The sequence below is a fragment of the Strigops habroptila genome, chromosome 1 (assembly GCF_004027225.2).
Source record: "Strigops habroptila isolate Jane chromosome 1, bStrHab1.2.pri, whole genome shotgun sequence".
Classification (NCBI taxonomy): Eukaryota; Metazoa; Chordata; class Aves; order Psittaciformes; family Psittacidae; genus Strigops; species Strigops habroptila.
The window spans coordinates 26,929,355-26,945,437 of record NC_044277.2 but is presented as its reverse complement, the minus strand read 5'-3'; the positions used below and the strand labels follow the sequence as shown (position 1 = coordinate 26,945,437).

The following is a 16,083-nucleotide window of genomic DNA, read 5'->3' as shown; positions in this document are numbered from 1 at the left end:
CCACAGGGGTGCTCTCTATCTGTTCATCCCCCAGCCTGTACAGATATTGGTGATTGCACATGACCTTCTTGAACCTCCTGAAGTTCATATGGACCCATTCCTCAAGTCTGTCAAGGTCCCTCTGTATTGCATCCCTTCCCTCCAGTGAATCAACTGTTCCACTCAGCTTGGTGTTGCTTGCAAACTTGCTAAGGATGCACTCAATCCCACTGTCTATGTCACCAATAAAGTGCTCCCAAGGGACACCACTTGTTAGCAAAACAAGTTAAATTCCATTTGGACATTATCTAAATGCAGATTAAACAGTGACAGGAAAAGAAAGCTCCTGGACAATGGGACTCTCAGTTGACTATCCTGTTGAGTTGTACAAACAGTCCTTGATATGGTTTTGACTAGTTAAACTATCATTTTTCCAAATAATTCCTAGGTATGAGAATGCCCAGAAATTAGCATTGAACAAAGGTAATTCACAACTGGCACTTCTTCAGGAGGCATTTTGTATTATTCTACTTGGCCTCAGTGCTAGAGAATGATTTGAGTATGTTTCATTTACTGCTATTTTTGTTGACTACATGTATCTATTTGACTCAAATTCTCCATATGTATACAATTTTACATAGCTTTTTTCCTTAAAAATCAATTGAGTAAATTTGAAAACATAAATTCAATAAGGTAGCAACCTTGATCAAGAACAGTATCTGAATAGACTCCCATGAATGTTCAGGGACAATGAATTAAATTATCTCGAAGGCAGATTTTAAAAATTATTCTCCCTCCAGTTTTGAAAGTGGTATAATAGATCTGTTTAGTTTGGTTTCATACCAATGCAATAACACCAGCACCTTCTAAGCCCTACTACAGAATTTAGTGGGTAACCATTTTGACAGTAGAATTTAACAAGTTTTACTGTATTTTTAGAAGCTGTTGCTCAAATTAGACTGACATGTATCTGGATGCACACAACAGTGAGTCAGAACAGCTTTGAGAAGACAATGTTTAACATAAATATTTTTAATTTTCTTGCAACAGACAGATTTTGTGTTCTACTAATAAGCAAAATACTCCTTTGTGTCATAAGCATATTGTAATTATGTTAACCATGGTTAGGGGATTTACCAGTGGAACTATAAACATCTAACAACGTGTTCTACAATGATAAAAAAAGGAGATGCTTTGTCTAGATTTTCGTTGTTGACCTACTGATTCACATTCAAATTACCAAGTTATTTATAAAATTTCCAGTCATTTTAGTCAGAATTATTTTTAACTGCATACATTACTTTATAGAGGGGTATGCAGTAACATTTTGCTGGATTATTCTTTGTCACTGCAGTACAAAATCTGTCTTGGTGAAAAAGAGGAAAGAGATAATCTTTTCCATAAATTAAATAACTCCATGTCAGGGAAAGTCTTTTGCTTTCTGTCATCAGGATGATCAAAATAATAGAAAGCAAAAGCAAGCAGGAGATGTTTCTATCCTGTTCTGGACTCTCACCCTGGGTGTATCCATTGTTTTCCACTCAAAGGGATCTCGACAGGTTGGGAGAACAGACTGGCAGGAATTTAATGAAGCTTAGCAAAGGCAAATGCGTTTTTCTATGCCTGGAATGGAATAACCCTCATGCAAGAGTAAAGGCTTGGAGATGACTGACTAGAAAACAGCTTTGCATGAAAGTATCTGGGGGTCCTGGTGGACAACAAATTAAACATAAATCTGCAGTGTGTTCTTGCAGTAATGAAGGCTAACTATATGCTATGCTTTAAAAAATCATAGCCAGCTGATTCAGGGGGAGTGGTTATATCCTTCAGTGTAACATTTATGAGGTTGTATCAGTATTCAGCTGTAGTCTCCCCTGTACATGAAAGGCATTAACCACATGATGCAGTTATCTATTGAAATGACTGGGGACTGGAGCATGGGATATATGAGGAGATGCTGAGAAAGCTGGGTTTGTTCAGACTGGAAATGAAAAGTGTTCCACCACCCAGTAAGTGGTTATAGGGAAAATGGATCCAGACTGTTCTTGGTGGTGCACAGAAAAAGGATGAAAGGCAACAGAAATAAGTTAGAGCAAAGGAAAATTTAAGTAGATTTAAAGTAATAATTTTCGTAATACGGATGGTCAAATGGTGGACCACATTGCCCAGAGAAACTGTGCAAACTCCATTCTTGGGGAGATACATTCACAGTTATACTGAACAAAGTTCTGGGCAACCTGATCCAGTTTAAGATTTGAGTCTATCCATCAAATGCTCTTAGCAGGATGTTGGACCTCATTCCATCTGAAGCAGCCTTCCAACCTTAGCTGTTCTATGCAGCTGTTTAATATCTTCATCATTGACATAGACAGTGGGACCAACTGCATTCTCAGGCAGTTTGCAGATGACACCAAGCGGAGTGCTGTGGTTGACACACATGAGGGACAGGATGCCATCTAGAGGGACCTTGACAAGTTTGAGCAGTGGGCCCATATGAACCTCATGAAGTTCAATAAGGCCAAGTGCAAGGTCCTGCACCTGATTTGGGGCAACCCCTGGTATCAACACAGGCCGGGGAATGAACAGATTGAGTGGTGAAACACTGGAACAGGTTGCCCAGAGAGGTGGTAGATACCCCATTCCTGGAAATATTCAAGGTCAGGTTAGACAGGGCTCTGAGCAACCTGATCTAGTTGAAGATGTCCCTGCTCACTGCAGGGGGGTTGGACTAGATGACCTTTAAACGTCCTTTCCAACCCAAATGATTTTATGATTCTATGAATCTATGCTTCTGTATAAGAATGTGGATGATTCCAAGATTATTGTTTTCTAAACTTCATATTTATTTCTGTTTTAGAAAAATGGTCAATTAAGATTTTTGAATGTCCCTTGATTTCAACCTGAAAGAACACAGCTGTTTAATTTATTTATCTCTTCTCAGAAGGAGACAGTCTTAATCCTCCAGTTGCGGAGACTCATGATGGTTTAATGGTATAGCTCAGAAAAAAAAAAAAAAAAAAAAAAAAAAAAAATGATGCAAGGGAAAAGGCCTTTAAGTCAGAATGATGTGACAAACATTCCAGCTATTCAGGGCAGTAACCTGGGACTTTCCCCTTTGATAAGGTAGAGTAATAATAACTGAGCAGCGGCATTGTTAGAATTAGTATGAAAGTGTAGTTGAGCAAATGCTTTTCCTCATTCTGCAATTTAGGATGGCCTACAAAAGAATATCAAAAGCACATACTAAATGAATACCTCACATATATGGTTGCCTTAGATTTGAAAAACAGCTCTTTAGAACCTTACAGGACAGGAGGGACTTTTAAAGAGCTGAAATATGACACACAGAAATGTTAAGTCAGGATGTCAGGGCAAAGAAGCCTCAAATTTTTAAATTGAATTTACTCACTTAGTATCCTCTTTCCCATCATTTTGCTGATGCTGTTCCTGTTGAGTTGTCTTAGCCAGTTCAGTTGAGTTTTCAGTTTTTGAAGGCTCAGGTGCTTTTGCTGGTACTGTGACTAGAAAATAGGTTTTAGTTTTTGAATAACAATTTTTAAACAATTATGGTGATATTTTTTGAGGAATCACAGGTTGGCTGCCACTATTTCTTTAGTGAACAAGTGCTATACAATACTGATTCTGGGACTTGGCCTTTGAATAATTTCCTTTAAAAATCTATTTCAGTGCCAGCTGTCCAAAACATGGTTATGAAGACTGTATCTTTTAGAATATGTAACTCATTTGTGGTTTCTAAACTAGATGCATCTGTAGCCAGCTCAACAATGGTCAATACAGAGCTCTTCTATATTTCTAAGTAACCAGAACTCATGCAGTATGATGAATTTTAGTATGTTCTTATTTAGAAAAATACATAGAGGACAGATAGATAGATCTGTACAGAAATGCCTTGTAAAATCCAGGAAGAAAAATGAAGAGTAGCTTATTTGCTTATGTATAGAAATGCTAATGACATTATTTATACTGCAGTGTTTGAATTACATCAAACCTCTTGTTGTTTCAGCTGCCATGACAGTCCTGTTTGCTCCTGAGTAAATTTTGATTGAAATATATCATTAAGGATATGAGTATGTAGAACTTTGGCTAGTCTATTTTTTCATTTTTGTTACAAGTACTTTTTAAAAACCATGTAAGTGGGAAGTTTGCAGAGTTTGAAACTAACTCTAAGCAAATGGTATAGTCTCTTGCCATTTTAATGGTCTTAAGTGATGAATTTTTATAATTAGTCCTATATCTTTATTTTAAATTTTCATGATGAAAAATAATTTGAAAGCTCTTATCAGTCTGACACTTTGGATAAAGGAGGAACAAACACAGTCTTCATAAATACTTTAAGTAATATGATTATAGAGGTAAAAGCTTGGCAGAAAAACATCATAGCAAATAAATCAGGAGCCTGTTGTGTATTTTAAATTCAACACAGCTCAAAGAAAATCAAACCTTGAGGTTTTTTGAATAGGTAGTTTAATATTAGTTTTTTGATAGTTTATCTCCACATTTAGAGTTTTTATTAATTTCAGAGGGATAAAAACAGTTACAACAGTAAACTGTTAAGCTGCTTACCTGGAAAGTGGTTACTTTAAATGACATTGGAACAAAACTAAGTGAAGGACAGTGGGTCAGTTTTGCTTACAGCAAACTGCACTCCTACCACCATTCATTCAGATTTGTGATAATAATTTCTTTCAAGTATCTATTAAGAACAACACAATGTTTCTTGAGCTGAGTTTCAGACTTCTACCAGAAGAACAATTTGATTTTAGAACCAGTGGAGCACTTCTAGATTTTTTTTCTTAATAAGGTTAAAAAAGGAAAATGCCCTTTGTGAGCCCTAGTACTCTCACAGGAATTCATTTCTTTAAGGGGATCAGAGACAAGACCTAGACAGAGGTATCTGTGGATGCCAGAAATAGTCAAGCCAGAGTTGAACAAGGAACTGAAGAGAAGGCAAAGAAATCCATGTTCCCCAATGCGCTGGTCAGCTGGGTTTTGACTTAGCAAGTTCAGGGTTTAATTTTCAAACAGCCCCTTGGAGAAACTGTTGAGTATGAAGAGACAGTGCACAGGATTTGTATTACTTATTATTACTGTGAGCTGGAGAGATTTTTGTCTCCCAGAGGTGTTCTTGAGCTATGCACATAAATATTTGAAAGATGGCTATAGATTCATGAAGATGTCAAGAAAAATAAACACACAGGAAACCTATGGATGAAGGAGAGAAGATGCTTCAGTTCTGACATTACAAAATACAAACTTTGGTGATTTTCCAAGAAATTTTTCTTTAAAAAATGTTCTGTGCAGGGGAAAATGGTTCAGGAATCAGCGGGGTAGAAGTAAAATAATCAGTAAGTAAGTCCATCTTAACTCAACCCCCAACTTCAGTGTCTAACAAAAGTATTATAAGTTTATTTTCCACGTAAAGAAAGAAAGATGGTATGCTGGGTTTGTTTTCCTAGCATTTAGCCCTGTCACTCATGTGAAAAATGAAGATCTGAAAGGAATTAAACGACTTCACATCAGCAGGAGAAGAAGCAAGCTGATTAAACAGATTCAAGTTCTCAGTAATCTTTGAAAAATACATTTTATGGGAATAATAGCTGTTGTTGACTGAGTGCCAGCGAAGAGTATAAAGGATAAGAAGACAAGGAGTAAGATTATGATTTGAAAGTCTCTTTGCATTGACAGGTTTAGTTCATTGAGCTGAAGCATATTATATCAAAATGCTGTACTTGATTTGTATTTTTTAAAACACAAAGTTTTTATAATAGTTATTTAACGCTTAATTTTCAGGTACTATGGGAAAAGTTCTGTAAAGCAGCTTAAGAGTCAGATTTAAAACAGGCCAAAGACACATTTTAGCTGTGAAATTTCACATTTAATACAAATGTCCCTCTCTCTGTATCATGGACTGCATCAAAAGGAGTGTGACCAGCAAGCAGGTCAAGGAGGTGATTCTGCCCCTCTGCTCTGTTCTTGCAAGGCACCACCTGGAGTACTGCATTCAGCTCTGGCACCCACCACATCAGAAGGACATGGACCTGTTGGAGAAAGTCCAGAGGAGGGTCTTGAAGATGATCAGAGGACTGGAGCACCTCTCCTATGAAGACAGGCTGAGAGAATTGGGCTTGTTCAACCTGGACAAGAAAGGCTCTGGGGGGACCTTAGAGCAGCCTTCCAGTTACTGAAAGGGGCCTACAAGAAATCTGGAGAGGGACTTCTTACAAGGGCTAGGGATAGAGGGAGAATAGGACAAGGGGGAATGGCTTTAACCTCGCAGAGGGTAGGTTTAGATTAGATATTAGAAAGAAATTCTTTACTGTGAGGGTGGTGAGACATTGGAACAGGTTGACCAGAGAAGTTGCGGCTGCCCCATCACTAGAAGTGTCCAAGGCCAGGTTGGACAGGTCTTTGAGCAACTTGGTCTAGTGAAAGGTGTCCGTGCTCATGGCAGAGGGGTTGGAACTAGGTGACACAAACCATTCCATCTGCCTATGATTCTCAGGGGCTTATAATTTGGTCATAGTCCATGTAGAGTTAGTGCCTTATTAGCAGGGGTTTTACAGCAACAGGATTTTCGTAACCTTAATAAATATATCTGCTTTATTTCTGTCTACAGGAGGACCAAGTGACCTGTTTTATATAGAAGCTACTGATTAAAGCTTTCCTCTGAGAAGAGGAAATCTTGACTCTGGGCCTTGTTTATTTGCAATAGTGTCAAATACTCCTGAAAATTATTTTTTCCTCTTTTTAAAGATTCAACAATGTTTTAATATAAATACATACTGAAATCAAAGTTCTTCATTCCACCTATAAGGTTAGCATTACAACTAACTTCTAGGTTAGTTCCAGGTTCCATGTTATATTCTATTTTTCCAGACTTCACAGGTCTGCACTTCTTTTCTGCACCATGGCCCAGCAACTGGGAAGGCCACAGAATTTCCTCCCACACCTCTCTAGTCTAGACTTTATGTGGGTAGCTAGGAAATCCTACTGGAATGTGAGAGATACAGGTTTGAACTCCCTTATTATGCAAGTGTGGAGGCAAAACAGCTATGCTAATATATAAAAGGTGGCAGCTATCAATAGCTTCTGCTGCTTTTCTTTTTTTAGTGAAACATTTAGTGGAAAAGTGAATATTCCTTGAGTACCTAAACAAAAAAGTACTCACTGGGAGAGAGTCTGGAGTGGACAGAATTTTCTTTTGAGCAGCCCTTCCTTTGAGGTGCTACACATTCAGGGATGCTGCTTAAAATTCTCAGTTAGTTGGTTGATTTGGGGTTTTTTTGTTATGGTGATGTTATTATTGTTATTTTTTGTTTTGGTTTTGTTTATTTCTTTTCCTTTTTTTTTATTCTGTCTGGGCTTCTCTCTTAGGATGTGGATTTGCTGACGGTGAAAAGCATCAAAATCTCACACACTTTAGAAGGGCACTTGCATTTAAGTTGCAGACAGGTATATAAAATGTTGTATATCTTCTGGGTACTTTCCAAAGCATCTAGGCTCTACAGATACTAAATTTCACTGAGGATTAACATAGTAACCTCCAAGATGGAAGGTTCTGTCTACTTTATGATCCAGAGGTGCAACTGTAGCACGTACAGAAAAAAATTACAGCTTTAGTCTAGCTTTCTCACTCAAGTCCTACCAAGAACAAAGTGATGTCAATATGAACTTTTGTAAAAGGTGCATAAATATGTTTTTGAATCTTTGAGACATTTGTTGATTTAGTATAAGTAGGAAAACCAAACCCCAGAACTTTGGAGACAGGCCAGTTGCTAGTGAGGGAAAAGAGATGGAGGTGAGGACAGGCTTCAGAAGAGCCGTACTTAACTATGGTCCTGAGAGGGTTTAGAGAAAGGGAAAGAAAAGGGATGAGTTAGAAAGAGTCATACTGAAACGATCTGCTAGGACAACAAAAGAAATTGTGATACAGAGAATGATAATGCAGACACCAGTTAGCAGGTGAAGTCTTGATGTGATCTTCTAAACAGCATAACCATAACACTATCAGTGAAGCATTTGTATAGCCAGTTTTAGGAGGTGATAAACATGCAAGGAAATTATAGCAATCAGGTTCGATATCATAGAGAACCTGTAATTAGGTGAATCACACTTTGTGATGTACATAAGAAAATTCAGGGAATAAATAACAAAAAAAAAAAAAAAAAAAAAAAATTATCCATTGTGGAAAAAACTAAGGGCTGAGAATTAATTACAGAGTGAATTAATTATGCTGAGAATTCATCACAAAGTGAGCTAGTGAGAGAGCAGGCAATGGGGGAGGTGGACATGAGGAAATGAGTAGCCAGCAAAGAAGCCAGAAGTACCAGGTGTTGCTGAATGATGTTAAGTGGCCAAGTTTTAACCAAATGGGCTCCAATTAGGCCTCCTGCTGAGTTCTAAACTGTGCTGGGAATATCATGTTGCTTTGTGAAGTGCTAGGAGAAAGGGAGAAGGTGATGACTAGTTTTGGCTATGTGAGAAGAAGGGGGGTGAAGTTAAGCTCTACTGTTTGTTGATTTGTTTTTCAAGTCTACGGAGCTGCAAGATACAACTGTGATTAGAGGCTTTGCTCTTTACTGATCTATTTTATTCTGGTTATACCAGACAAGCTAATAGATCTTGAGAAGGCTTTTCTCTCACTAGTTTGACTTTTCCATTTAAATGATCTCCCTTACCTAGTGTTGGATGAGCCTTGGCTGTGCTTTTAATAATTTTACCCAAATATGTATGTACACAGCAAAATGCTTTTTCTAGTCTTTTGTCCTTTGCTTACAGTTATTCCTATTTTCATCTTCTAGCTGCTGTCCGCATGATTTTAGGTCTGATACAAAGCTCATCAAGTTTTGCAGGAGTGCTTTCTCTAGACCTCCCTGTGAACTGCTTGAGACCTGCCTTGCTGTTCTGCCCAGAATAAGGAACTGATGGAGTTCCTTATTCAGCTTGGATGGTAAGGACTTAAGTGCAGGGTGCTGGAATTCATAAGCTTCTCCTGAGGAGAGGACCCTCTGTAAGTTTTCTGGCTTCTATAGCTGTTGCCTTTCTAACTTATTAATATCCACACGCAAAATGAGAAACTGTCTTGTGGCTGTTTGGAAATGAGACTTGAAGCACCTTCCAGGAAACTATGGATTTAAAAAACCCCAAACAAACATGAAGCCTAACAATGTTGTTATATTTTCCAGAAGTAATTGATGAGGTAGTTCTTCTATGCCACCACTCATTTAATATTTTAGAAAGAGTAAAAAAAAAAAAAAAAAAAATTAAAAAAAATTTAGTATTCCAAAATATAGATTCATTAATTACATTAATTTGTAAAATTAAATCAGGTTCTGGATGGAAGCAAAAAAATTTTGATAATGACACTTTGTTGTGGGTTAGCATCTGTGATTTAATGTTGCTAAAAAGCCATGAAACTTCAGATTTTATTTTTTCCCTTATTAGTTTATTGCTACAGTTAATTCATGTCAGATTTTGTTTACTCTTCATTTAGTGCTACAGACACTATCTAACAAGACAATTTCATTAAATGGACTTCGTTTAAAGTTTCGTTAGATGAGGAAAGGAATTGTGGTACTTGTTATGATTACACAAAGCACAAATAAGAATTATGTAAGTTTCCTTGTAGCATTTTCCTACTTGCTCCTCTCCACAGAAAGCTGGTCTTTTCTCTGCCTTTGCTTTGCTGCTCCAGTGAAATGAACCTGAATTGTTCTCCAAAGGAAAAATGAGGTGACAGGAAAACTGGACTTGGTGTTTTTCTCCAATACTGGAGGATGGAAAAGGAAAGGGCTACAGTGCCTGCTGTAAGAGAAAAGGGAACATGGCCCAGCAATTGATGTTGCTTCACCCATCCTGGGCTTTTATTTTGGTAACTGCTGCAGTAGCCATTCTGGCTGTAGTATGAGCAAAATCGGCTTGGCTGTTGGGAGGCAAGGGAAGAGGTGGGCAGAGTAGCCATGGCCAGCTGCTACTGTATTCAGCAATCAGCTGCTTAGGCAAATAATTATCTTGTATTGTGGCCCTGAGCTCTATGTTCCTGTGTCCTGGATGTCTTCTGAATGATGATGGCAAATAATTTTTAATGGCATTGCTTTTTTCAATTATTTGTTTGTTTGGTTTTTTGAAGAAGTTTTAAATGACTGTTCAACCAAAGATTTAAATGTCAGATAAAGTCTGTCTTGTCTTTGTAATATTTTGATACATATGAGAAATATATCCAAAAGATAGATACATTAAAAATATGCAGTTCTCTTTCTTCAGCTACTAAATGCCTTTATTTTAAAATAAGGTTTCTAAGACGTCAACTTACAGTAAGAAGAAATATATTTTCTTAGACTAGCTGATTAAAGTGGACAAGCTCATGAAGAGACTGTGTGCTTGAAAGTTTTCTGCCTTTTATTATTGTTGGATTGTGCTTGTATTTCTGTAACAAATCATTGGTTTTAGGTCAGTGGGAATTCAGAGTTCTTCATTTCTTCTACAAATAAAAACCAAAATTAGGCACCTGCCAGAGAATTTGGAAGAAAAACAATTTTATTTACAGCCCTATTTAGTGTTACATATATTTTGTCCAGATAAGCTTTAGTATTTATAAATAGCTTACTACTGACCTTGTTGCTTTGGTATGGGTTCTGTTTTCTTGTTGGTCTCTGCTTTCTGTGGTTCAGCTGTGTTTTTATTTTCACCCTTAAAAAAAATAAACAGCATTAGAAACTGTAGATGCTCTTTGCTGAGAATGATAAGGATGGTTTAATGTCTGCAGTGTTCTAGGAATTTGATTAACCAAGTTGACACACACTGAGCTTTGTTCCTGGATGTTCTGTTCCTGTACAAGGCTTTCCAGATAGGTTCACAAAAGGGCTTGGACGCCGAAATAAGAAACTGATGTCTTCACATCTGCTGTGCAAACCCAGTTACTTAGGCTGGAGTTCTGCCACTGTGTGTTCCCAGAGCCTCCTTCATGTTGTCAAGGCTGATGTGTTCAGTGCTGCCACTTACAAGCTGGTCTGCATCTCTGAATCAGTCATTCTTTTGCCTAAACCTTCTGCTGGGCTACTAGGCCTGGTATGTTTTGAGCTACCTTACCACAACGACAGATCTTGATCTTTACAAAATACAGAGAGAGAATCAATTTTCACTGCAAAAAAATAACTCTCTCCCACATTGGCTTAGATCCGTGAACCAACTCCTCATGTACCTTGGTTCATCTCGGCTTTGACAGAGTTGTCCTTGGAGAAGGGAGTGAGAAGCGTATGAGGAGTTTTAGGTGTTCACAGTACTATGAAACAGTACACTGCTAATCAAGACTATGAGCCTTTTTTATCCCAGATAGAATGAATTTGCTTGGTGTTTATCATGTTGATTAGTAGAAAAAAAACGTTAGAGAGTATAAGCATATGGAAAAATATTTGACTTCAGGAGATTTCAGGTCTTCTTTTCCCCTCTCCCTCTCCAAATTCAGTGACCTTCTCTTTGGGTTTCGGAGATTAATTTGGGGGTTGCCTTTTTCTATGAAATTATTTGTTTTTTCCTGTCTGCTTTTGTGTACCATTTACATTTCTTATTTTCTCTTTAGATGGTATCTTCTTGCAGGCAGGAAACATCTTAGTCCTTGACCCATTCATCTGCCTCCATCTTAACAGTATATAATAGGGGAGGCTGCTGCTGATATGATTTTAGTGTTGTGCTAATCTGTGGAATTATTCTGGTGAAAGAAGGAGTCCATGTCTCCAGGGAAATCTAAATACATGTGTCTGGTTGGTTATTTTTTTTTCATTTGGTTGGGGTTTTTTTGTTTGTTTTTTTGTGTTTTGTTTTGTGTTTTTTTTTTTTTTTTTTTTTTTTTTTTTTTTGGGTTTTTTTTTTATTTTCCTGCCTAGAACAGTTTTCCAAGTAAGGTATCAGGCTGCACAGAAATCAACTGTTGAGATTCAGGATTTTTATTCTTTCAAGACAATGCCTTATTGGCATCAGAAAACTGATGTGCAGAACTTTAAAAGAAGCACAAACAATGCTTTATCTGCAGATCTGCAGTATAAGAAGTTTGTTGAACATAGATATTTTGCCGTTTTGTGTGGATAGCGCTATGCACACATCTGTCTATAAAGCAATTGTTTTTTGCGTGTTTATAATAACGTGTCAGATTTGAGTTGTAGTTGGGCTGGATTAAACTGTGCCTCTTCCTGGGTTTATACAAGCCTATAAGCTTCAGAAAAACATCAGTTCCAGGAAAGGATTCAGACTTACGAATATTTATGGTTTTATCACTTTAAGTAAAACTGTAAAATTTATGACATTATTGTACACGTAGATCAAGGCTTCCAGAATTTAAGTCAGAGTCTTTCTATATGCTAGACTCTTGTGGATGTGTGAAAAGGCACTGCTTAGTTAATCTTAACTTTATAATGGTGGAGTTTCAATTGTTTCTTTAAACATGAATTCAGATTAATAGCTTAGACTGATACTAAAGAACTCATTAACTGGTTAATGTTTCTAGTTAACTGGTGAAACACAAAATTGTTGCCAGTTTGCCTTGTAAAGTTTTGATTATGTCAAGCTGGAACAAAACAAAACACTGTCTAGAACGTTATTGGAAAAAGATAAAAATTCAGAAGTAGCATAGTCTCATTATAAAATATTCCATTAATTAAAATGAAAAGAATGAGTTAATTTTTACAGTAAAGAACAACTAAATAAAAAATATAGGCTGTAGACTAATATGAATTACTGTATTTTTCAAACAAGAGTTATATTTGCAAAATAAAGCCAAATAAAATACTACTTAGAAAAGCTACTAAACTACTTTGCCTTTCCAACAGTTATTGGGAAGCAGGCTGATATATACCTGTATGCCTTTGCAATATTCAGAAGGGATATATACTGACATTTCCTGCCAGCAGGGAACAAAATGAAGAGGAATACATCAACACATCAAAAGCAGCCATATCAGTATTTCTAATTTGCCATTTGCAATGTTGATCAAGGCCTCTCATAAGCTTGTGCTGTTTCAGGTTAGCCCTATTTGTAAAGCAACTTGCAAAAGGAGGAAATCTTTGTTTTCTTCGTAAAGAAAAGGTAGGAGGGAGGAAAGGAATAAAGGAATTTATTTGATTTTACTAAATAAAGATTGATTCTGTGTGCAGTAAGCATGTTTGAAAATCTGTGGCATTTGCTTACATAAATACCCTGGCATTATAATAACGCCATATACATAAATAATCTTTGGCATTAATACTTTCTAAACAAAGGTAATGTTATGGAGTCTATACTAAATAATAAAAAACTATACCTGGCCTGTAGATACCTTGGGTGGTGGAGGGACACCTTCGTTCTTGCAATCTGCTTCCTCAGGTGATAATTTTGCTCTAGAAAATACTGCTTTCAGATTTTTAAACATCTTGTCTGTTCAGCTCTCCTGAAGCTTCTATAACTCTTTTGCCATGAACAGGTATATAGCACTTGTTTTCTTGCCATCAAGCCAATTAGACACTTAATCAGGTTTAGGTCTGATTAATGCCTTAAAGAATTTCCTTGCACAGTCTGTTTCAGTGATGGCTTTTTCTCATCATTAGTACTTTTGTTTTATGTTGTAGACTAAGTTATTTCTAATCTTGACAGTTACACTCAACTTGTTATGCACAAATTCAGAGGAGAGTGAACATGTTCTTGTTAGACTAAATCAGTGTCTAATCTTTTACGTATTGGATATTAAGCATTTAATTTATATTTAGAAATTAAGTTTTAAGTCCTAAAGACACCTGTAGTTTAACCAGGAAAGGAAAAAGATTAATTGAGCAATAATCACCAGCAACTCAGTAAATTACATAAGATCTCAAGAGGTTTAATTTCCTTGCAGTCCTGAATTCTTTAATTTTCTATTTTTTTTTTTTTTTTTTTATTTTCTGAGTGTGTGACACTAAAGGCTCTGTTGGGGTTTATGTTAGCAAGTTTATAGCTGATTTTATTCCACTCTTCTTATTTTAAAATGTGGAAATAATTTCATCTTTCATTTCCCAATGTATTTACAGAAAATAGTATTTTATTTATAAAATATAAAAATATATTTTTTATTATTTATAAATAATTATAAATTTTATTATTTATTAAATAATACTATTATTTAAAACTAACTGAGTTTATCTACAATTTTGGTGAAATTCAGTTTTGTCTGAATGTCCTACAACTGAGGAAGATATAGAAATTTTTATACTGTTTATAACTAGCACATAATTTTGATAGTCTATAGGCTTTGGCTCATCCTATATAAATCTCTATGAAATCAAACATGGTTTAGTTTACAGGTAAAACTCAATTTCAAATACCTCTAGGATCACATTGATTCAACTCCTCTTAAGAAGGATCTTTACAACTTTATTGTCTCTTCTTCTCCTTAATTCCACTTTATTTTTTACAGGTCTAAGTTTTCACTTTTAGGAATGAATTTGGGCTAACAACTTATAATTGGATTGTTCTGGTCATCAAGGCATCAAGAAATGCAGAAACCTATTCATTTGAATTGTTTCCATAAGTACATATTTAGCAATTAGATTGAAGTATTGAAGATGTCCCAATGGCTGCCTCCTCGGGGCTTCTATTGTCTGGCAAGATGGTTTCTAATATTTTATTCTACCACAGTAGTAACTGTAAGAATGAATCAATAATTTGCATTAGTTAATGCAGGAAAAAGGCTTGCAAACTGACATTTAAGAGGCAGACCTTACAGTAGTTGGCCAGACTTCAGTCTTGCAACTGGGAATCACATGCACGATTTCATAGCTGTTAGATGCAGCAAAAGCATGGAACCCTCCTTTTTTATTAAGGTCTGTGTTCTGGTTTACTTTAAAAGCAATGCAGTTCTTGCTAATGCTTCAGTCTGTGTTTAAGCTTAGTGTTTGAATAATTAAATTATTTTCATTTATAAAATATTTGCAGGTCTGGAAAATAGGTAGCTTCTTTTCTTTTGGGTGTGAAATTCTGCCTCTGTGCTCTTTTTACATTCTGGCTCATTACAGAAGAATCTCAAAAGATATCCTAGAAAACAAGTTAGTTATTCTTTTACTATGTGAAATTTTAGTGGATTAAATTGGTTAATGCAGGAAACTTTTATCGATTGCCGCATACAAACTATATCTGCAGACAACATTTTTGAAAACAGCAGATTTCTCATTATAAAAAAAAAGAAATTCTTTATTATTAAATTCTTTATTATCTTTATGATTTTTTAGAATAGGTAATTTTGTTTCTTGTTTCTTAAAAATGGTAAAGTTTTTTATGAAGCATAATACAATGCAAACATGTAGCATTTATTAAGGGAAAACATGTATCTCCTATGAATTCCTGCAAAACTATGCATGTTCATCTTTTTAAAAATGTCAAACAACAACATGGTTTAATTTATTTTATTATAGTATTTATGTTGGTATTAATTTATAATTAAAAGACATGAAAAAGGAATGTAGCGGACATTAAAAAGAAAATGCCTTTGGGAATCTGATAAATAGCTATTGACATCCCCAGTTAATGAATGTTATATTGGTTTAGTCTGTGACTAATTAAATCAATGTTTGAAATCCCTTCATATGATGGGATTTTGTAAATAATAAGCAGACTACAACAAATCTAATATTTTGATACCACTGGAGGTATAAGTTCACCTCCTGACCTTGGTAAGATGATTCATCTGCTTCAATATTTCGTTTATCTTCTGCCTACCATGGCTAGTTAGCTATTTTTATCAGGCTCTGAGCATGCTAGAAGCACTTCAGCTAATTGACTATCATGATGCCCTGTTAAGTAAGAAGATTAAGAGTGCAGCAGCAAAGCAGATAGCCTGTGTCCAGTTAGCTTCTTAGCTATGCTGTTTTGACCACTGCTTACTATATGCTGTATTTATGGTAAACCCTACAGGGTACGGGGATTTCAAGCCTGTCTTGTATATTATGTAGGTAGAGGGAGAGTAATTTATTAACAATGCACCCCCTTTTCCATTCTTTTTTTCCTTCAAGGAAATGTTGCTCCTTCATTTAAAAACCTGGCATATGCATCAGCTTTCCAGATTTCTGACAACATTTTTCCTTGAGG

At 36.0% G+C, this 16,083-nt stretch overlaps 1 protein-coding gene across 1 annotated transcript in view; it reads right to left on the bottom strand.

Moving 5' to 3' along the window:
- Positions 1–16,083, bottom strand: part of CNGB3 (cyclic nucleotide gated channel subunit beta 3) — an 84,607-nt gene that overhangs the window by 45,413 nt on the left and 23,111 nt on the right. The window contains exon 2 of the mRNA XM_032920346.1: positions 3,389–3,500. Within this exon, the coding sequence (XP_032776237.1) occupies positions 3,389–3,500 (112 nt within the window). The remainder of the gene's footprint in view (positions 1–3,388; positions 3,501–16,083) is intronic.